Genomic DNA, 22998 nt, shown 5'->3' on the forward strand with positions numbered 1-22998 from the left:
AACTCTTCGTCTAGCCCTGGGAATCCTGCTGAGAAAAGAGCTGTGGAGAGACCGCTCTGTTTGTTCATCATGACAACAGTTATCCTGGGATTATTAACCACGATTCTTGATTTTGCTGTGGGTGGATTATCCAGATCGTGCACAGTGAATTTGGAAACTGAAAATATGTCTTCCATAAGTTGATTGATTATAGTGCTGACCTCCATCCAGAATTTAGTTAGTACCTACTCCCTAAAGGGAAACAGATTTAGAAAAGCCAATGTGACGCCAGGAAGGAAGGAAGAAACACACACACACACACACAGAGTGCATCTGCAGAGCAGACTTAAATGACTTGGGTATTATTCTGTGTTGTGAATGACCCACCCCTCTGCTTCTCTCAGGAGTTGAATATGATACTTTATGGAGTCCAGGAGAGCTACCAGGAGAGGCCCCCCTCCTTGGCCTGGAAATCTATGAAGTGTTATGGTGCATTATGATACAGGACACAGGATACGCACATGGTCAAGGTCAGGAGCATTGGTGCAGGTTTCTGGGAGCCCCAGACGCACCTCTGCTCTACTCCTGGCTGTGACTGAGCTGACATCCTTCCCGGTGACACAGTCCCCTATCTCTCAGGTACCCTGGGACAGCAGTCCCCGTGCACGTTCTCCATTTGGTTGGGTAGTTAGTGCAGGCAGACTTGCCCCTGCCCTGCTGTCCATCTGATCAGAATCTCAAAACCACAATTGTGAATCAGGTCTTTAGAAGCTACCCCCACAGCAGGCATGGGGCCAGGAGGTGAGGCAGCCATTTGTGTGGGAGCTGGAATGAACACTCCCTTCACTTGACCCCCCAAAAGAAGCTGAGGCCTCAACTGGCAGGAAATGCCTAAAATAGGCTGACTAATATGAAAGAATATAACCCTTCTTCAGAAGTAGGAGTCCTGGCGAAACAAACCTTGCAAACTTGCCCGCTGCCATCTGCCAGGTGAGCTCTGGAAGACATCTCCCCCTCCCAGCCCCAGGACAGCCTCTTAGTCTACTGAGTTGGCCAGAAAGTTCATTTGGATTTTTCCATAAGATGTAGTGGAAAAACCTGGAAAACAAACTTTTTAGCCAACCCAAGAGTACAGCCTGGAAATACCAAAAAGTGACCATCTCCATGCTCTCTCCTGGCCCACACTACCTGGGTCTCTCAGGGGTCTGTTCACTCAAAGACTCAGATTTCTTCATCTAATCCAGCAAAACGTGGTAGTGTCCACCATGTGCCTTGCCTGATCTGAGGGTGGGGTTGCCATAGGAGCTGCCCCAGTGGCCCCAGACCCCTGGTGGAGACACCAGGTGGAGCACCTGGGCTTCTATCCCAAGTGATGGGCTGGGAGTGGTCCACTCATGGAGCAGGCTTTGCACAGCCCACCCCCTCACATGGACCCGGAGGAGTTTACCTGGGGGAGTTGGCCACAGTCAATGACTGATGGATGGATCGATTATTTAAATGGAGGTGGTTGAAGGAGCCAAGGACCTGAGGCCAAGCTCACCCTCTGGGTGGCTTTGACGACAGCTCCTTTGAAGCTCGGTTTCCCCATCTGTAGAGCCAGTACACCTGTCTCCTGTGACATAAAAAATTAACGCCATGACTAGTGGAACTAAATGGCCTTTGAAAATGCATGGCATCCAGAAGATTAAGGTCAAATGCAGTATCATTAAGGCCAGGCATTCCAGCCGCCTCACCTCACCTCCAGGCCATCAAGAGACATGTGACTGAGGGCCTGAAATCTTCCGGGGGTTGGGGGGGAGTGGGGGTGCTGGGATCAGGCAGTGCCCTTTGCCATCCCACGTGTGGTCCTGTGTCGGGAGCGGGGAGGTGAGGAGGCCGACCACAGGAGCCATCATTAGAACAAGAGTCGTGCAGCCGGCACTGCCGAGATGCACATAATTAGAAATTAGAAAAAGGTCAGATCACGTCATTATCAGCTCAATCAGCTGCCGAGTGCCACAGCCAGTTAATTTGGCATCTGTATTTTTTACAACCCCGCACACGTAGCCCAGCGGACTGTAACTCTTTATCCGGACAGATATACTGCGCAGCGGAGCAGGGACATAAAATGAGACCCCAAGCAAATGAGCTGAGATAATTGAGAGATTTATTTTTTATATATATGTGTGTCAGGGCGGCTTTCCTTTGCCCTTGAATGTTGACTTTCACAGATGGGCTTGTAACGAGGACACTGGGATCCCCCCGAACTGTCCCACCCTGGATCCTGGAGTGGGGCTCAGATCCTGCCTCCTCCCCAGCCCCACCAGGCCTACCACCCCCCAGGATTCGGGTCTTCCCCCCTCCTGCTGGTCCCTCTCCTCGCATCCAAGCAAATTGCTATGTCCACCTCCCCAGCTCCCGCGATCTCCTGAACAGGTTCCCATGGGAACCACAGCTGACGAAGCCCTCCCAGAGCCGCTCAGAGACCAGAGAGATTCCTAGAGCATAGGTTTCTGAGTAAACTTCCCTTCCCAGTTAGCCAGCTGCCAGAATAGAAATTTAGAATCATAAAACACTGGGGGAAAACCCCAAGCGTAGAGAGCAGCGTGTCCATTTTACGGATGGGGACACTGGAGTCCGGAGAAGGGCGGTGACTTGTTAGCGCCCAGGTCTGCTGACTCCTTCCACTCCATCACCCACTTCTCTGCTTCCTTGGGGGCAGTAGAGCCCTCATTTATAAATAAGCATCTCACAAAAAATAAGCCTGATAAGAAAGGTGAAGAGGAGTGCAAGTCTGAGTAATGAAAGCATATAACATTAATTATAAAAAATTTAAAAAATTAAATAAGCATCTCTCCTGCTGGTACACGCACTCCCTGACCCTCTCCACCTCCCCATTTCAGTACCATGGGGGTGACTTTCCCCTGGTCAGCTCCCCCAGGGACACCCTTCCCCTGCCCTGGCTCCAATTCCCACACACACACACCCCAGCACTCACCAGCCCTCTGTCACCTGGCCCATTGATCCCCTATTTGGGCCCAGCAGCCTCTGACTGGCAGTTGGTACAGTTTGTAAAATTTGCAAGTTCCCCAAACCCCTTTGAAAGGCAAAAGCTTTTTGTTTTATAAAATCTGATTTACGGGCCCCCAGTGCAGGGCCGAGGTTTTATATATTATGCAAGATTTCAAACCGAGGCTGTAAAACGTACGGTTTCAGTTTCATGCATGGAATTTTTTTATGTGTAAATTTTTTAACATTTATGGGGCACGTTTTAATGAGACTCTGGTGGGGCTCACGGGACAGATTAGAGCTGCCTGATCGCAAAGCCAGCTCCAACATGGGGCCCCCCAGGCCCCTGGGCCCTCTCTGAAGGGGGTGGGGCGCAGAGGCCAGAGGTTGCAAATATGGAGACACGTGAAGGAGGCAGGCTGGAGTCGTGGGTCCACAGGGACCCCAGGCGGCACCCCTTCAGAGAGTCATTCCCTCCTGCCTTCTATCCAGACCTTCTTCACCTCGACGGGAGCAGAAAATCCCACAAGACCCCAGAACAGGGAAAGGAAATAATAATCAAAGCCAGTAATAAATAACATTTATAGCATACTTACTGGGTGCCAGGTGCCGTCGTCCTAAACACTACACCTGTATTATCTTATTTAATCCTCTTTTCAGACCCACAAGGCACAGATTATTACTATCCCTATTTTAAGATGAGGGGGCTTAAAGATGAGAGAAGCCCGGTGGCTCAGACGGTAAAGATTCTACCCGCAACACAGGAGAACCAAGTTCAATCCCTGGGTCAGAAAGATGCCCTGGAGAAGGGAATGGCTACCCACTTCAGTATTCTTGCCTGGAGAATTCCATGGACAGGGGAGCCTGGCGGGCTGCAGTCCACGGGGTCGCAAAGAGTTGGGCAGGACTTTCACTAAGAAAAGGATCTTGTGACATGAGGTGAAATCATAGCTCAAGATCACACAGCTCGTACATGAGTCAAACACAGGCGCGGAGCCCTGGCCCACGCTCAGCAATTATGCGGCCCTAGACTCCAGCTTTTCTTAGTACTCCCTCTGCATTCATCTTTAGTTCCTTTCTGGCCAAATCTCCTTCCATCCTCAGTACGATGTTGAGGGAGTTGCTGTTGTTATCCCATTTTACAGATGAGAACAAGGAAATGCAGAGATCATGTGAATCCTGCAGAGCATCCCAGAAGGTGGAGGGCCCCAGACTCAGACTCCAAAATCCACTATTTCCTAGCACCCAGCTCTGCTATTTAATTCTCGAGATAGCCCTGGGAAGTGTTATCATTATAACCACTTTACAGAAGGGAGAATCCAAGACTGAGAACCCTGTAGTCACTAAGTTTACAGAGCTGGGATTTGTCTAGCTCCTGAAGCCCACCTCTTTTTCCTGAACCACAAGGCCTCTCCAAAGTCTGAGGACGAGGCAGGGGAAGTGCCACATTGTGGCTTAAAAGTATTTAACGTGTTCTGCGTGGCAGCCTCCCTAAGAACTTGTCCTGTCCCCAAGTCATCTGGCGTCTCCAGCCCCTGGTCTTCACCTTTCTCCCATGTTCCAGGCCTTGTTCCAGGGACCCCACCCTTCCAACTGCTCAGGCCGGGCTGGGCTGGCCTGGAAAAATTCCCAATTAGATTTTAGCTTTGGCTGCCCTAGTGACATTCAGGAAGCACTGCAGAGCACTTCAAGGAATGCATGTTTACCAATTCCTTCATCTGTACGTGAAGCAGACTATTCCAGCTTCCCAAATTGCAGAAGGAGAGGGAGAAAGGAGTCTGCCCTCCAGGGCAGAACTACTCCCTAATTGCTGCCTGGAATTTCACAGGTTACCTAATCCCTGAGTCTTGATCTCCTGTTCCCCAGGAGAATGATAACCTTGCCTGTGGGTCCCCAAGTTTATGCTACTCAAATGAGGTAATGGAGAGAGAAGCGTTTTGCATATTGTAAAGTGCTATGTACATAAATGCTTTGAAAGGCAAGGATTTATTATTATCAAAGGAAGAGGTCTTTATCAAATGAAGAGGTCGCAATCTTACAAGAGAGGCCACTTTTCAGAAAAGTGCTTGATGGAGGAGGGAGGGGCACGTTTGTGCAAATAATCGACATACAACACAGTTACCGTGTGCCCAGCATACGTGTGTACAGGGTCTCATTCAGTGTTCACAACAGCTCTTCAGTGTAAGTATTATTGATCAGCTTACATGTTACAGATGAAGTGAAAGGTCTGGTTCAAAATACTCAGACAGGAAATAATAGATTTAGGACATTACCCCATGGGATGTTCCAGAAAAAGAGAGGCCCTCATCCTGTGGACTTGGCTGACTTGTGAGGCCATGCAGGTTTCCCAGGTGGCCCTTGTGGTAAAGAATTCACCTGCCAATGCAGGAGACCTAAGTGATGCAGGTTCAGACTTTAGCGATCCCTGGTTCAGGAAGATCCCTTGGAGGAGGAAATGGCAACCCACTCCAGGATCCTTGCCTGGAGAATCCCATGGACAGAGGAGCCTGGTGGGCTACAGTCCATGGGGTCACAAAGAGTCAGACACAACTAAAGTGACTTAGCATACAGGCATGTGGGGCCCATGTGCTGTGATATGAGACTAACATGTAAGATTGCATCTTGTTTTGCTTTAGTGAAGGATGCTACTTAGAAGAAGAGGGCTGTTTTTTTAATTAGTATTTTGAAAGAGAAGGGTGGGGAGAGAAGCTAAAAGATGAAGCCAAACTGGGAGAAAAGGAATTAAGGATACATTCATCACAGTTGATGATGATATTAAATTAAATGGAACTGTTCATTGCACTAGAAGATTTGGAATAACCTTTTACATGACATTGATCACTTAGGGAAATAGTTTAATACGTCAGAGTTTTATTCTGATTTAGAGGCAAAAACCCAAAACTGCATTAGAAATAAGCTAGAGGATGATTCACAAAACGTAAATATAGAAGAAAAAACTGGGGATGATTATTTTTCCACTCTCTGAAAATGGAATAGCAATAGAAAAGCCAACAGGATATTAGAAATCATTAAAAGAGGTTGCAAAAATGTATATGCCTTTGGTTCCCTGTGGTTTATAAAGCACTTTCACATTATTATCTCTTTTAGCCCTTATCAAATCCTGTGAGTCAGGGATGAGGAAGACTGAGGCTAAGGGAAGTCATGGAATTAGCCCAATGTCACTCAGTCTGTAAACAGTAGTCCTGGACTCAAATCTGGGCTGACGGTAAATCCCACAGGCTTTGTGCTATGCCAGGCAGCTGCCCCATATTAATGGCATTGCCCACTTTTTTCTCTAATACTGAATAGATCCTACATATTCATTGCCTTGGAATACCATTGTGATTTACTCTATGTTCTTAAATCTTTAAACCAAGTCTGTTATCTCATAAAAAAGTAATCCTTCACCTGTGCTTTATTAAACCAAAAGGTAGGTCCACTTTCAGCCACTGTGCATCAGATCTGATTTAAACACATTGCACGCGTATTTCATCTGAGCAAAGCTATTTTGGATAGTTTTTACTTTTTATTTTGTTCTATTTAATTGTATTTTCTGATTCTTTTTGCATAAGAAGTATTTAATGACTATAGGTATGTGTACTTTCCTCTGTGTGTGTGTATGTATGTGTGTGTATTCACAAAAGTGAGTAAATGTTGATTGAAAAGGAAAAATAGTCCAGTTAAGGAAAGCTCGGAGAAAGAGGAAAGAAGAAATGAAAGGATGGAAGGAAGAAGGAACAGAGGGAGGGAAAAAAGAAGAAAGGTTTAAGGAATTAGGATTATTTTGGCTGGAGGAGACAAAGCTGACTGGCTTCTTATTCGAGTGAGAGGTCTTGTGCAGCGTTTGGCATTTAATGAGACTTCTATTTGTCGAAAGAATAATGTTAAATTAAGGGAGGTTGTGGGGCCTTCCCTGCTGGTCCAGCGGCTAAGACTCCACCCTCCCGATGCAGGGGACCTAGGTTTGATCCCTGGTCGGGGAACCAGATCCCACATGGTGCAACTAAGACCTGGCTCAGACAAATACATAAGTATTTTTAAAAATTACGAGAGATTGTACTGCTGGAGGCGCTAGATGTTCTTGGTGCCTATAGAGAGCCGCTGTTCAGTCGCTCAGTCGTGTCCAGCTCTTGGCGACCCCATGGACAGCAGCACACCAGGCTTCCCTGTCCTTCACCATCTCCCAGAGCTTGCTCAAACTCTTGTCCATTGAGCCGGTGATGCCATCCAACCATCTCATCTTCTGTCATCCCCTTCTCCTCCTGCTTTCAATCTTTCCCAGCATCAGGGTCTTTTCTAATGAGTCAGCTCTTTGCATCAGGTGGTCAAAATATTGAAGCGTCAGCTTCAGCATCAGTCCTTCCAATGAATATTCAGGACTGATTTCCTTTAGGATTGACTGGTTGGATCTCCTTGCAGTCCAAGGGACTCTCAAGAGTCTTTTCCAACACCACAGTTCAAGAAACATCAGTTCTTCAATGCTCAGCTTTCTTTATAGTTCAACTTTCACATTCATACAGGACTACTGGAAAAACCATAGCTTTGACTAGATGGACCTTTGTCAGCAAAGTGTCTCTGCTTTTTAATATTCTGTCTAAGTTTGTCATAGCTTTTCTTCCAAGGAGCAAGTGCCTTTTAATTTCATGGCTGCAGTTACCATCTGCAGGGATTTTAGAGCCCAAGAAAATGAAGTCTGTCACTGTTTCCATTGTTTCCCCATCTGTTTGCCATGAAGTGATAGGATCAGATGCCATAATCTTCATTTTTTGAATGTTGAATTTTAAGCCAGCATTTTCACTTTCCTCTTTCACTTTCATCAAGAGGCTCTTTAGTACCTCTTCACGTTCTACAATAAGGGTGATGTCATCTGTATATCTGAAGTTATTGATATTTCTCCTGACAATCTTGATTCCAGCTTGTGCTTCATCCAGTCCAGCATTTCACATGATGTACTCTGCATATAAGCTAAATAAGCAGGGTGTCAATATACAGCCTTGACATACTCCTTTCCCAATTTGGAACCAGTCTGTTGTTCCATGTTCGGTTCTAACTGTTGCTTCTTGACCTGCATACATGTCAGGTAAGGTGGTAGGTAAGGTAAGATGGTCTGGTATTCTCATTTCTTGAAGAATTTTCCACAGTTTGTTGTGATCCACACAGAGTTAAAGGCTTTAACATAGTCAATGAAGCAGAAGTAAATGTTTTTCTGGAACTCTCTTGCTTTTTCTATGATCCAATAGATGCTGGCAATTTGATCTCTGGTTCCTCTGCCTTTTCTAAATCCAGCTTGAAAGTTCTGGTTCACGTACTGTTGAAGCTATACTTGGAGAATTCTGAGCATTATTTTGCCCACTTATGAAATGAGTGCAATTGTGCAGTAGTTTGAGCATTCTTTGGCATTGCCTTTCTTTGGGATTGGAATGAAAACTGACTTTTTCCAGTCCTGTGGCCACTGCTGAGTTTTCCAAATTTGCTGGCATATTGAGTGCAGCACTTTCACAGCATCATCTTTTAGGATTTGAAATATTCAGCTGGAATTCCATCATCTCCACTAGCTTTGTTCATAATGATGCTTCCCAAGGCCCACTTAACTTCACACTCCAGGATGTCTGGCTCTAGGTAAGTGATCACACCATCGTTGTTATCTGGTTATTAAAATCTTTTTTTTTTTTATAGTTCTTCTATGTATTCTTGCCACCTCTTCTTAATATCTTCTGCTTCTGTTAGGTCCATACCATTTCTGTCTTTTATTGTGCCCATCTTTGCATGAAATGTTCCCTTGGTATCTCTAATTTTCTTGAAGAGATCTCTAGTCTTTCCCATTCTATTGTTTTCCTCTCTTTCTTTACATTGATCACTAAGGAAAATATACAGTTGTCAGTTTCTGCCTCTGAGTGACACTTCATCTAATTCTCCAAGAGCCTTTAATTAGCCAAGCACAATCCCTGTCCCTATAAAGAAAGCTGATCACTGAAGAATTGGTACCTTTGAACTGGGTGTTGGAGAAGACTCTTGAGAGTCCCTTGGACTGCAAGGAGATCCAACCAGTCCATCCTAAAGGAAATCAGTTCTGAATATTAACTGGAAGGACTGATGCTGAAGCTGAAGCTTCAACACTTTGGCCACCTGATGCGAAGAACTGCCTCATTAGAAAAGACCCTGATGCTGGGAAAAATTGAAGGTGGGAGGAGAAGGGACGTCAGAGAATGAGATAGTTGGATGTCATCACCGCCTCAATGGACATGAGTTTGAGTAAACTCTGCGAGTTGGTGATGGACAGGGTGGTCTGGCGTGCTGCAGTCCATAGGGTGGCAAAGAGTCGGACACGACTGAGCAACTGAACTGAACTGAATCCCTACCTATCAGACAATCCAGATGAGAGTCTGGGGGTTCCTCTGTCACTCTCCACTTGAAATGCTGATGAAGCTCAGAGAGGGTGTGGCCATGGCTTTTAGTCACACAGCTTACCGCTCAACAAACGTGACCATAGGAGTCTCGGGGAGCGATGCCCTTGCTAGTCTTCCTGGGCATCAAAATGTTGGCCAAAAGTTAGGAGGGTGGGATTAAAGAAAGACGCCTCTACATGGCTTATGTCAGCATAAATCATCTTGGAAGGCAAGCATCCACTCTTTTCTTTTTGCTTTTTATTTTGATGTAACAGTAGATTCACATGCAGCTGTAAGAATTAGTATAGAGAAGTCCTGATTCCCTTTCTGCATGGCTAGAAAACAATTTCACAGCCAGGAAATGACAATGGTATGACCACCAAACTTACTCAGATTTCACTAGTTTTACATATAATCATAGCAATATGTGTGTGTGTGTGTTTAGTTTGTGCCACTTTATCATATTTGTATTCATGGAGACACTATGATTGTCAAGATACAGAGCAGTTCCTCCCTCCCTCCCCCACCTTACCCCCTAGCAATCACTGCTCTGTTCTCTATCTCTAAAATTTAGTCATTTAAAGAATGTTCTATATATAAAAAAAGAAGAAAAGAATGTTATATAAATGGCATTATGTATGTAGCCTGAGACTGGCTTTTTTTCTCAGCATCACTCCCTTTAAATCCATCCAAGCAGTTGAGTATATCGGTTGTTTGTTTTTGTTGCTAAGTATGATTTCATGATACAGATGTCCCATAGTTTCTCTATCCATTCACCTGTTGAAGTATATTTTGGTTGTTTCCAGCTTGGGGGTTATTAAAAATAAGATTTCTTTGAATATACAAGTTTTGAGGTGAACACCTGTTTTTATTTCTCTGGGATAAATGCCCAAGAGTGCAACTGCTGAGCTGGATGGTATATATTCAGTTTTGTAAGAAACTATTCTGCTGTTTTCCAGAGTGGCTGGACCATTTTTCATATCCGCCAGTTACACATGAGTGATCCAGTTTCTAATTCCTTGCCAATATTTAGCATTATCTCTATTTTTAATGTTAACCACTCTGATAGGTGTGTGGTGACATCTTACTATGGTTTTAAGTTGCATTTCCCTGATGATGCATGCATGTTGCTAAGTCACTTCAGTCGTATCTCTTTGTGACCCCATGGACTGTAGCCCGCCAGGCTTCTCTGTCTGTGGGATTCTCCAGGCAAGAATACTGGAGTGGGTTGCCATCCCCTCCTCCTGGGGATCTTCCCGACTCAGGAATAGAACCTGGGTCTCCTGCTTTGCAGGAAGATTCTTTACCGTTTGAGCCGCCAGAGAAGACCCTTCTCTGATAATTCTAAACATCTTTTTGTGTGGCTATTTGCCATCTATGTATCCTCTTCAGTGAAATGTCTGATGTTGTCTTTTGCCCATGTTCTAATTGGATTGCTTGTTATTTTACTGGTTAGTTTTGAGAGTTCTTTATATATTCTAGATATAAGTCCTTTGTCAGATATGTGTTTTTCAGATATTTTCTCCTGTTCTGTAGTTTGTCTTTTCATCTTCTTCACAGGGTCTTTTGAAGAGCAAACATTTTACACTTTGATAAGGTTCAATTCATCAAGTTTCCCTTTTCTGGGTCATGTTTTTGGTGTCAAATCTAAGACTTCTTTGCCTAGCCCTCTCTCCTGATTATTTTCTCTTGTGTTTTATTTTTTTCTTAAAAATTTTACAGTTTTATGCCTTACATTTTGGTCTTTGAGTTAGTTTTTGTGTAAGATGTGAAAATCACTGTTTTGCTTGTGGATGTCTAATTGCTCCAACATCTTTATTTGAAAAGTGATTTGGCCATATCTACCATGAGCAGGGAGGCCTGGCGTGCTGCGATTCATGGGGTCACAAAGAGTCAGACACGACTGAGTGACTGAACTGAACTGAACTGAACCATAAGCCAAAAGAATGTCCATAGATTTTTTTTTTTTCCTGATCACTTTTGGGATCTTGTCCTAAGGAAATAATGAAGAAGCATTAATAAGCTGTAAAGTTGGAAAATAGCCACTTAACATTTTTTATAAAGTTGAAAAATTGGAATTAACCTAAATTCCCAACAATAAGGAATTGGCTAAGTAGGGCACATACATGGAATGATATGTTATTGCTGTGTTAGTCACTCAGTTGTGTCTGACTCTTTGTGACCCCATGGACTGAAGCCCACCAGGCTCCTCTGTCCATGGAATTCTCCAGGCAGCAATACTGGAGTGGGTTGCCATTCCCTTATCCAGAGGATCTTTCTGACCCAGGGATTGAACCCATGTCTCCTGCATTGCAGGCAGATTCTTTACCATCTGAGTCACAGGGAAGTCCCATGGAATTTTTATTATGTTTTTCATTATTTTATTATATTATTATCTTTATTATTGCATGGAATGGTATGCAATAATTTAAAATATATTTACTCAATAACTTTTACCCATTCGAGAACTATATACTCAGTATCCACATGTGTTAATAACCATGATAATAGGATGAGCATATTAGACGCCACTTCTCCCTTCTAGAAGCCCATAGGCTAGAAGCAAGAATAGAGAAAACAATGTTGCCACTTAGAAAAATACATGCGGTAAACTAAGGGGAAACACAGGAAACAAAATTGCATGTACAAAGTGACTGAAACTATGTTGACATATGTGCATGTGAAACCCCTCCAAAAAACTCATCATTTTTTAGGGTGATTGGATCAGGGCAGCCTTTTTCATCCTCTATGTTCCTTACCTCCCACAGTGCTTTCTTTTTATAATAATAGCAACAGTAAAAAGAAAAGCTTCAATTGAGAAATAGCCTCTTGCCTTGAAAGGTTAGGAAGGTCCATTTGAAGAGGCGGCAGGCTCACGTACAACCTCCCGAAGGGCATGGAAAAAGCCACCGCAGACAGTTGAGTATCCCAGCACCCAGCTCAGTCACGCTGGATGATGCGGTCAGTCAACAGGCATTGATGGGGTGTCTGCACGGTGACTGGCGTCACATGAGGCACTCAGACCACGCCTTTAAGAATAGCCGGTCCCTGACCTCTTGGGGCTCTTACAAGGAGCTCGGATCTCTGCCTTCCTCCTGCCTGTTCAGGGCCACACCCCTCGCATCATGTGCCTTCCCTCAGATGCTCCTTTCTGCAAACCTGCAAGCTGTCAGGAAGGGCGTCATTGCCCCCAGCTGTCAGACAGTGAGGTGCAGAACTTACGCACTTGACCAAGGCCACACAGACAGGCAGGCGCAGAGCTGGAGATGTGGCCTTGCATCTCTAAGGCTGTTCTCAGAATAGCACATCTGCCTTCAGGACAGCTATGATAACAGGAGGCTCAAAAAAGTAAACAGGGGCTTCCTTGGTGGTCCAGTGGATAAGACTCTGCCTGCCAATGCAGGGCATATGGGTTCAATCCCAGGCCTAGAAAGATTCCACATGCCTCGGGGCAACTAAGCCCGTACACCACAACTGCTGAAGCCCAAGTGCCTAGAGCTTGCGCTCCGCAACAAGAGAAGCCACTGCAATGAGAAGCCTGTGCACCACAACTAGAGAGTAGCCCCCTCTCACCGCAACTAGAGAAAGCCTGCGTGCAGCGAAAAAGACCCAGGGTAGCTGTGTATAGATTTTTTTTTTAAGTTAAAAAAAACACCAAAACTGTGTATTTAAAAATACAAGCTAACAATCAGCATGTACCCACAGAGAGAATTTAAATCCTTCATTGCCAGAGCAGGAACGGGCTTCTCTCTTCTGGTGTGCTTGGGGTTTGAGGGTCAAGGCAGTGAGGGGACTGGAATCTGGACACACCTGGGCTCACCTGTCCTCCCTCTCCGCAGATGGTGAAGGCGATCCAGGTGCTAAGAATCCACCTGCTGGAGCTGGAGAAAGTCAATGAACTCTGCAAGGACTTTTGTAACCGGTACATCACCTGCCTCAAAACCAAGATGCACAGTGATAATCTGCTCAGGAACGACCTCGGGGGGCCCTACTCCCCCAACCAGCCCTCCATAAACCTTCACTCACAGGTAACACAGAGCACTCGGTCCTCTCTCCTAGCCAGGCTCCAAAGCCAGGTATCAGAAGGTCCCATGGAGACCTAGGAAAATGGTTTACAGTCACTGGATCCTTTCCTCATGAGATCTATCCTCTGGTCCATTCCTCCTGCTATTTTCAGGCAGCCAGACTCTCTAAAGCCCAGGGCTCACCATGCCAGGGCATCAATATTCCCTAGAAAATGACTAGGTCTGAGAGGGACAATGTTCAAAGTGATTCCTGGCTTCTGGGTCCAAGAGATCCCAGGAAATGAGCACAAAAGTTAAGGAGATGGAGAGTTTTGCTAGAGGATGAGGCAGGACAGAGCTGGGAATGGAATCAGAGTTGCCAGCACCACCCCTGGGCTTCTCCAGGGGCTTTGGTTTGATGAGTTCTTGTGTTCTGGGCTGGAGGGTTTGGGGGAAGTGGTCCTCTCCTGAATTCCGCTCACTTAATAGAAGAAGACAGAAGCTTCCCAAGGGACAGCTTTTCCCCGATCATTCTCTAGTTGCTCACCCCACTCTGGCACATCTGTCTCCTTGTGGTTCAGGGCCACTGTATAAGTCACCTAAAGTCACCCCCTCCTCTCAAGATTCACCTGCCACCTTCATCCTGAGGACCAGGAACTGTGGAAACAGTAACTCTGTGCTCTAGGAAAGAATGGGTTCTCTCCAGGGCAGAATATTTCCCCCAAACCTATAAACTGTGAAAGCTTCCTGGCGATAACCTTTCCAACTCACTGGTGTCTGTGTAGGCCCTAGGCTCACCACCTTCTTCTCCCACTGAGCTCTGAGTCCAGGACAGGCACATGGAGACCCCACAGGAGGCTTGCAGTAGCCTTCTACCCATGAGACAATCAGGCTTGGGGAGACAGGTGAACTTTCTAAGAGTGATTGGTGAGATGTGCTGGAAAGAGTGCCAAAGAAAGGTGAAGCCATTTTTAACCTGTAAATTTTAAGCACCAATACATAATCTGTTTCTCTAGGTTGGCAGAGGCAGGGGAAGGGACAGGGTGACCTCTAGAAGGCCTGCCAGGCCTTGTACTTGTTGACCACAAAAGTCACATCGAACCCACCCCCAGGGAATCTCTGAGGGACTCAATAGTGAGTACTGCAGGAGACACGAGGCAGGAAGTTTATTTCCTCTTCCCTTTGCTTGAAATCACCAAATCACTTTATTACAGATCTAAACTCCGCCGCCCAGGCTTCTGCTTGCTAATATTCTCTTGAAATAGACTCATTCCTTCAGAGTCTTATTGTACTTTCCCTTATGATCAAAATTAGCAAGAAACTTGCATAAAAGAGGACAATAATTGCTCAACGAGCATCTCGTTTGTAATTTATTAGTTTCTATTATTGTGGGTTACCATGGCGACGCTGCGCAGCCCCGGTGACGGGAGAGATGCAAGATAGAGCCGAGGAGGCTGTGAGGCTCACCAAATGGAGATGCACATTTTTATCAGTAATTTTCATGAAAATAATAAGTGAGGAGTTAATGAGATGGAAAGCCATCCTGTGGCTATTGTGAATTTGTTTTAAGTGTTGATCTAATTAGAATGCATCGGTCAGGAAAAGTAATGAGGATTTAGTGCCTCACAGAGATGTGAGGATCATATCAGAAAATTAGCACAAGTCTTTGGAAATAATCAGGTCCTTGGAGAGGCACCAGGTTTCCCCTTCTGGGCCCTCTAACCCCAACTCGAGCTCTGGCATTGGGGGTGTACCAGGGTAGAGGGGAAAAAAAGGAGGGCCAGGGGGCTTAGTAGCCACAGGGGCCCCCGAAAGGTTGGAGTCCCGCAGCTGACAGGTTCATCCTGCAGGAAGCAGGGTCACTGGGAGACACTAGTAGAGAAGGATAACGTGGGTGCTGGGTGAACCAGGCATGGGAGATGCTGTCTGCAGAAGTCAGTCCTCCTGGGGGATCCCAGCATCCAGTGCCTCTGAGCTTAGAGAGAAGAGGAAGGAACTTTGATCTCTATCACTGCAAGCATCACGTGGGTGCCTGACAGTGAAGCTGGCCCTGGGGTGACCGCTGCAGAAAGGCCTCTGATTCGCTTAGAAAGAGGAGCTCAGACAATCCAACAAAAACAAAGACACTGAAAAAGAGAGAAGACACTCAGCGAGGTGGTCCTGTTTGCCGCTTTTCAGACTGGCCCCTTCATTTCCTGCCTCTGCCTCCACCTCCTTGGTTCAGGCTTCAGTGGGTAAATAAGGTAATTACACACGAGCTACTACCATAGCTTCCTATTCTGCTCTTCTGTGGCTACCTCGAGGCCCTCCTACACACACACACACACACACACACACACACACACACTTTCACACCCGCACACCTCTTAGGCTTCTGCGGCTGGCTTTATCATCGAAAGCACTGTTCAAGCCCTTCTCCTGCTCAAAAACTCTGATTACCAGCCCCTCCCCCCAGGGTTTTCACATCCTTTCTCCGGACATTCAAGGCCCTCCTCCGTCACTGTTCTTCCACACCCGTGTATTTGATGTCCCCGCACCTCTGCAGGACCAAACCCAGCCTCTTCACCAAGGGCAGTAAGAAGGCTGCTCTCCCCTTAGAGGCCTCCTGGGCACCCCACCCCAAAGCTGGACTTTCCTTTCTCTCAGCTAACTCCTGGGCATGGCGGGACATTTATGTGGTAAATATCACACGTGACTTTGCATCATCATCACTGTGTAAGCCTTGTTTTCCTCTCCTGGATAACAAACATTTTTTGAGCAGAGTCAGGATTTCATATATTATTATACCTATACCTGACGATAACCACACAGAGTCTGGTGCGTGGTAGTTAACCAGTAATTTTCTGTTGAAAGACGTAATAAGATGAGAAAGATGGAGAGAGAAAAATCAGAGAGGCAAGAAGAAGGCTGAGGAGGGGAGGAGAAATAAGGAGAAAGAGGGAAAGAAAGGCAGATATCAAGGATCATGCTTTGCTTTTCTGTCTATATTATTTTTTCAGACTTTTAATGTTTATATTGGAGTATAGTTGATTAGCAATGTTGTGATAGCTTAAGGTGAACAGTGAAGGGACTCAGCCATAGATATACATGTATCCGTTCTTCCCCACAGTCCTCTCCCATCCAAAGCTGCCACATAACATTAAGCAGAGTTCCCCGTGCTATACAGTAGGTCTCAAGGGTCATGTTTGAGAGGGAGGTGTGGAGAGGATGAAGACTGGAGGAAAAGAGCAACACAGACAAAGAGACACAGACAAGGAAGAGGGAAGTGAGGCTGGAGACAGACAGAGGCAGAAGAGAGATAGAAAGAGAGATGGTGACCGCAGTCGAGGAGAGGGGCTGGGGTGGGGTCAGTGCAATGTCCTGGGGGTGTGCAGAGGAGAAGCTGGTCAGGATGCCTTGTGTGTGTCGCCCCGTCCTCATTCCCAGACTCCAATCTCTGCCTCACTAGGGTGGGTGCAGGCTGGCCCTGGGCCTCCCCAGGAAGGAGAGCCCCATGGGGCTGAGAGACTTAGAGCAGGAGGGAGGCCTGGGGTCTGGGCATGGGAGTCAGCACCAGAAAGGAGAGAGAAGGAGCGTGTGTGTGTGTGTGTGTGTGTGTGTGTGTGTGTATCTGCACACACATTCGTCATGGTTCGACCTTAATCCCCCCCAGCCTGAAATAGCCGCAGTGAGCGCCAGCCTGGCCTGGGGAGGGGTGTCTCCCCTCCGGAACATGATCCACAGGATCAACATTCCGGCCACCAGCTAGCTTTGTTGCAAACTGCTGGCTCATGCTTTTGCCCGTGTCCTGATCATCCAGTCTTGTGTTGCAACGTGAGAGATATTTTTTATTATGCACATTGGTCCCCCTCCCTCAGATGCCGTACTCTGTCCCCACCTGGCACTTTGGGGTCTGGGCATACTCCCACTTGGCCTTCTATTTCGATGCGTGAGCTTTCTCTTAGGGGGTGGAATGGGGTTCCAAGTGGAGGAGTCTGCTTCTCCCAAGCAGGAGAGCTAAACCGGGGTTTCCAAGGACTTGGGCCACAGCCTGGTCTTCCCCCTCCCCAGAAAGCCACCCTGCCCTGCCTGTGTCTAATGATACCCTGGCTTCTTACTCAGCAGAGCCCAGGCTTCCTGTGTGGGTTGATCCTTAGCAAGGAAGCTCTTCCTTGATTCCAGGGGCTTCATTGGTGGTTCAGACTGTAAAGAATCTGCCTGCAATGAGGGAAACCTAGGTTCGATCCCTGAGTTGGGAAGATCCCCTGGAGGAGGGCATGGCAACCCACTCCAGTGTTCTTGCCTGGAAAATCCCATGGACAGAGGAGTCTGGCAGGCTACAGTTCTTGGGGTCTCAAAGAGTCGGACACGACTGAGCGACTAACACTTTCCCTTTCCTTGATTCCACTGAAGAGACCCTCACGCCGGCCTTGCCCAAGCTTGCATTTAACCTAAAACCGTCTTTCCCCTTGGAAATTAAACCTCAGCTCTCTTCCAGGGCTGATCGGGCTGAGCCATAGTTCTCACTCAGTTGCCAGGCACTGGGGGGACACTTACTGTATGTGCTGCACTAGGTCCTGAGAGAACACTGTGAATTTTCCTGGATGAGCACTCAGCCTCGGTGGGAGGGAGCTTGTGTCCCACCTGAAGATCTAGATAAGTTCTGTGAGCATAGAGTGCTCAGGGGCAAGAGGGCCCTGAGGAAGGGCGGGAAAGCAGCCGCTGGAAGGGGTCTGGATTGAGCGAAGCACGTGTGTGGCCTGAGGTTGCCCAGTCACCTCTCAGCATCCTTCTTCCTCCTACTGGGAAAGCCCAGGCCCCACCTCAAGGCCCGTGTCTGTTCCTGCCCAGAGACAGATTGAGCCAGCCTCAGGAGGGATCAGATAGGTTGGCAGGAGAATTTTCAAAGCTAATGTGATTGGAGAAGCTGTAGCTTCACTGGCTTTAGGAGGACTTCTTGAGGGAGGGAGCATTTCAGGCAGGCTTGGGTCAGTGGGAGCTTGGGCTATTTAGGCTTCTAGTTTCCTTGGTGGCTCAGACAGTAAAGAATCTGCCTGCAGAGCAGGAGACACCGGGTTCAATTCCTGGGTCAAGAAGATCCCCTGGAGAAGGGAATGGCAACCCACTCCAGTATTCTTGCCTGGAAAATCCATGGACGGAGGAGCCTGGTGGGCTACAGTCCATGGAGTTGCAAAGAGTTGGACACGACTGAGCAACTAAAGCTTTCATTTTCACTTTTTCTTTTCAATCAGGTGAGTGAAGGGCGGTTAGTAGATGATCTGGGAGCCCTCGGTATGAGTGTTCCCAGTGTAAAGAGAAGTCTGGAGTAGGGGGAGGAACAGAGAACAGTCCCTGGAGCAAAGAGGCCAGGGTTTAGGGGGAAACTCTTGCCTCAAACATCTGTTCAGGTATCTACCGAACCTGCTCGGTTCCAAGGGCATAAAAACCACTGCAACACCATCTCTAACTGCAAATAGAGTATCTTGCAGCCAGATCTGTGGGGGCTATGCTTTGAGTCTGATTATCATAAATTGCCAAAGACTTCCATCCTTCAGGGGAGAATGTGGGCAATGGGGTAAGGCTTGACGATGCATTGGAGATAAATGAACTAAGTTGCTACCTCTTGAGCCGCTCAAGGGAGAACTGGCAGAGAAAAGGGAGAAAACGTCCATGTTTATTGAGCTCCCTGGTCTCAGACACTGTGTGTACTCGGTGCTTGACATAGATCCTCTCACTTACTCCTCACAACCAGCCTGCAAAGTACACATTCTTTTCTCCACTTTATATTCAAGAAAAGGGAAACTCGGGGCAGTTAAGGCTCAAGGCCCCATGCCTAATAAGCAGCAGAGTTAGGGATGGATTCCTCCAGAGTCCATTTTCATTTCCTAGGTCCTTTTACTTTTTCAGTGACGTGTAGGAAGGAGAACCAGGGTTCCTGGACCCTGAGTGGAGAGCCATGACCCTGTCTAGCTGTCAATCAGGGATTGAGAGATGAGAGAGAGAGTGAGAAACCAATTGTGGAGAAGAAAGAATTTGGATTCGCTAATTGACTGAGAGTAGGGAGGGGAGTGGCCACAAAGAGAGCCGAGTTCTGAGATACCCGGCTTGGCCCACCAGATGTCACTCTGCAGGTGGGCTGCTCTCTAAAAATACAGGAAGGGCATTATCACTGCACCCCCGCCTGGGGAAGGGGACTTGCCAGTTGACCAACAGGGAGTTGGTCATTTTCAGGATTAGCAGGAAGCCAAGGGGGTAGAGGGCCAGCACCTCAGGCCAGCCCCTGGAAGTTCTGCCTTGTGGCCGAGCGTGGGAGTGGTGGTCCACTCTGCAGGTCACTACTGAGATGGAAAAGGGGATACCCCCGACCCAGGTGACAGGAAACTGAGTTCCACTGCCTTCCTCCTCCACGGGTGTTAAGGCTGTCCCTTCTGGGTCCCTAGCCCCACCCCACGACCCCACCCACCCTCCAGCTCAGGGGCCAGGACCCCCGCCGAGTGCGGGCACGCCAGGCTCAGAAACTGGAGCGGCTCCCTCCTTCCCAGGGAGTGTTCCTTAAGAGCAACAGCTGCTGCGTGTCCCTGCAGGCCAGAAGCTGCCTTTCCCTTGAGATGTCAGCTCCCACCAGGAGAGGAACAGGAACAGGGTTAGGTGGCTTGTTTACATGTGACTGGCTTCCCGGGTTTGGGAACCCAACTCTTCCCAGCCCGAGACAGGACAGGACGCTGGCTTTGCCAGAAATGGAGGGACGCTGCCAGGAACGGGGTGCCTGGGGACAACGGTAACCTCCTCACCAGGTCCAGACCTCAGCTCAGGCAGGCCACTCACCTACCGAGCATCTCTCAGGCACCCAATGCTTTGCTGGGTAGTTTGAGGGAATTAAAAGACCCCTGTTTCCCTAAAAGAAAAAAAGAAAAGAAAAACCCTGCAACCAAGCAGGGGGAAAAGACGTATGTATAAGAAAGATCCCTTGTGTGCCCAGCGTACCAAGCCAACAGGAAGCGTCAAAAAGGATTTGAGAGGATGGGCCAAGGGCATGCCCGAGTGGGTCAAGACAAGCTTCCCAGCAGAACCCAGGCTCTCAGAACTGGCTCCCCACCCCCAGCCCAGGCAAGTTAGGCACAAGCCGGTCCTGCTAGGAGGCTGGGGAGGCTTTGGGAGTAACGTCTGGGCTGGTGGATCAGCAGAGACCCCTAGTGGCCTGGGGGTGGATGGCAGACAGCTGGGGCCGCCCGCTCCCGCTGTACCCCCGCTCCAACCCATACCCTCCACCCACTCACATCTCAGGGAGTGGTGGTGTTTTTTTCTAAAATCCCCAACTGGAAGGGCCTTTGCAAGTTCATCCAATTCACTCCCCTGTTTCGCAGGCATCCTAACACGATAAAAAAAATTCCAGCTATTGCAAAACAACTTAAAGGAAAACTTCTCCAATCAGTCCTTTTCTTCACTCTTCGTTTCTTCCTCCCGTCACAGTTTGTTCCAGGAATTTCTTCCATGAGTGGAAGTTAAGTCTCCCCAGGCAGCACAAGCCCTCCCCCTAATAACAGTGAGGAAAGGCGGTCCGAGGAGCTGCCACACCTCCTCCTGGGCTGACATCAGACCACAGTGTCAGACTTCACAGTCAATGCCAGCTCATTTCCAACCCCCAACCCCACCCTCTGCTTTTAAAAGTAATCATGGAGGCTTTCACTTTTTCATAGTTCAAAAGGACTTCCTTTTGAACAAGTCATCTTTTTTTTGTTCCAGAAATGAAATGTGGAGTAGAACTCACCCAGTGACCACTGTGGGTCAGAAAGAATGACCAGTGGCCCCAGGGACCGAGGGCCCGGCAGCTGGCCCATGGGTGGTGTCAAGGAATACAAGTTCTCAGCTGTCCTAAAGCTGCTCTCCTGCCTCCCTCTGCCCCCCCTCCACCTCCCCAAGGGGCTTTCAGCCTGTGTCTCTGAGAAACAGCACTCGAGGAGCAGGAGAGGGATGAGGCCTGTGGAGGCCAGCTCATTGGTTTCCATCTGACCTCTTGGTCATCTGGTCCACACCCCAAAGGATGTCCTTCCTGGGAAACTCTAAGCTTTCAGCTTTTTGGCCCATTTCCTACTAGAAAGTAAGAGACCCAATGGAACAGCTCCAGCAGAGAAGCCAGGAAGAATGCCTGTGATTCCTAGGTTTCTGGCAGTTTCCAGAGGATTGGGAACACCCCTGCCATGCTCCTGAACACGGCAAAGAACTCCTGGGCTGGATAACCAACTTTCAGCCCCTGGTTCCTGGACAACCCAAGGGATGTGAGACATGGGATGTTGGGATGTCACTGAAACTACCAAATGTGCTTCTCACCTCTTCACGGGGCCAAGGAACCTGGCAGGAAACAGCTCTATCTGGGTCTAGAAGGGGTAGCATCCACCTGGTTTGGAGTGTGATGAGCCCCAGGAGGAAGCTGTCAAGAAGATAATAACACTGTGTGCGTAGCCAACATCTTCTCTCCAGGGGCCTCCCGCTGCTGCCATAGTAGCTCCTCCTTCAGAAAAGACCAGGAGATGGTCCCCAGAGACCCAGTCCCTTTGTCTCCATAGAGACAAGGCTCTAGCAGGCTGGAGATGAAGGCAGAACCAGAAATAGCTGCAAAGTCAAGTCACGGGGCTCGTCTGGGACAGAGACTGCAGCTTCGAGTTCTGTGGCTTGGCCTTGGCCCAGGAACACTGTTTGGGCAGGGAGGCTGGCACTGACCCCCATGGCTAGGTGTGCAACTCTGGGTGAAGCTCTGCTGTTGCTAAGTAAGGAACCCACAAGGCTCTACGACTTCTAGGACAGGTTTTAAACGCTGGCTGTGCCATTCCCTAGTGGAGTGACCTTAGCCGGAGGAAGTGGGAAATGATTTACTAGGTGCCTAAATGTGCCAGACACCATGCTTACCTTGGAGCCTGGCTGACTGACTCCAAAGCTCATCTCCCCACCGCAGCATCCGTGCCATGCTTGGGACTGGAAGACCTGGGTTTGAGAGCTATGTGACTTAAGAATGTCACTTCCATTCTTGGGACCTCGACTCCTCCTCAGGCAAACAGAATCGACGATATTTGGGAATTCTCTCCTCTGCTGACCCCATAGGTAGTGGTGAGGTTAAAATGAAATAGCACAGTGAGAGAGTGTTCTCTAACATTCAATATGTATAATAAAAATATAGTGTTCAAACCCAGCTGATCTTTGGGACCATCTGAGAGGGGTTTTTTAAAAACACAGATTGCTAGGACTTCCCTTGTGGTCCAGCGGCTAAGACTCTGGGCTCCCAAGGCAGGGAGCCTCGGTTCAATCCCTGGTCAGGGAACTAGATCCCACATGCCAACAACTAAAAAAAGAAAAGAAAAGAAAAAAACCCAAGATGGCTGATGGTCTCATTCAATGGCCCTGAGAATCTGTGTCTTTAAAAACACCCCAGTGCTCAGGCAGGTTTGTGAAACAGCTCATGTTTACAAATGTAAGAGACTGACAGCAACAGGAGAAGGGGACAGCAGAGGATGAGATGGTTAGATAGCATCACCTACTTAACAGACTTGATTCTGAGCAGACTCCGGGAGACAGTGGAAGACAGAGGAGCCTGCCAGGCTACCCTCCATATGGTCGCAAAGAGTCGGACATGACTGAGCGACTGAACAACGACACCAACAACGAGATGA

At 47.7% G+C, this 22998-nt stretch overlaps 1 protein-coding gene across 2 annotated transcripts in view; it reads left to right on the plus strand.

Moving 5' to 3' along the window:
- The window catches only part of PKNOX2 (PBX/knotted 1 homeobox 2), a 289557-nt gene that overhangs the window by 239231 nt on the left and 27328 nt on the right, over window positions 1-22998 (plus strand). For both annotated transcript variants that reach the window (XM_043451879.1, XM_043451881.1), the window contains one exon: window positions 13193-13381. In XM_043451879.1, the coding sequence (XP_043307814.1) occupies window positions 13193-13381 (189 nt within the window). The remainder of the gene's footprint in view (window positions 1-13192; window positions 13382-22998) is intronic.

Source organism: Cervus canadensis, chromosome 29, assembly GCF_019320065.1.
Source record: "Cervus canadensis isolate Bull #8, Minnesota chromosome 29, ASM1932006v1, whole genome shotgun sequence".
NCBI classification, from domain to species: domain Eukaryota; kingdom Metazoa; phylum Chordata; class Mammalia; order Artiodactyla; family Cervidae; genus Cervus; species Cervus canadensis.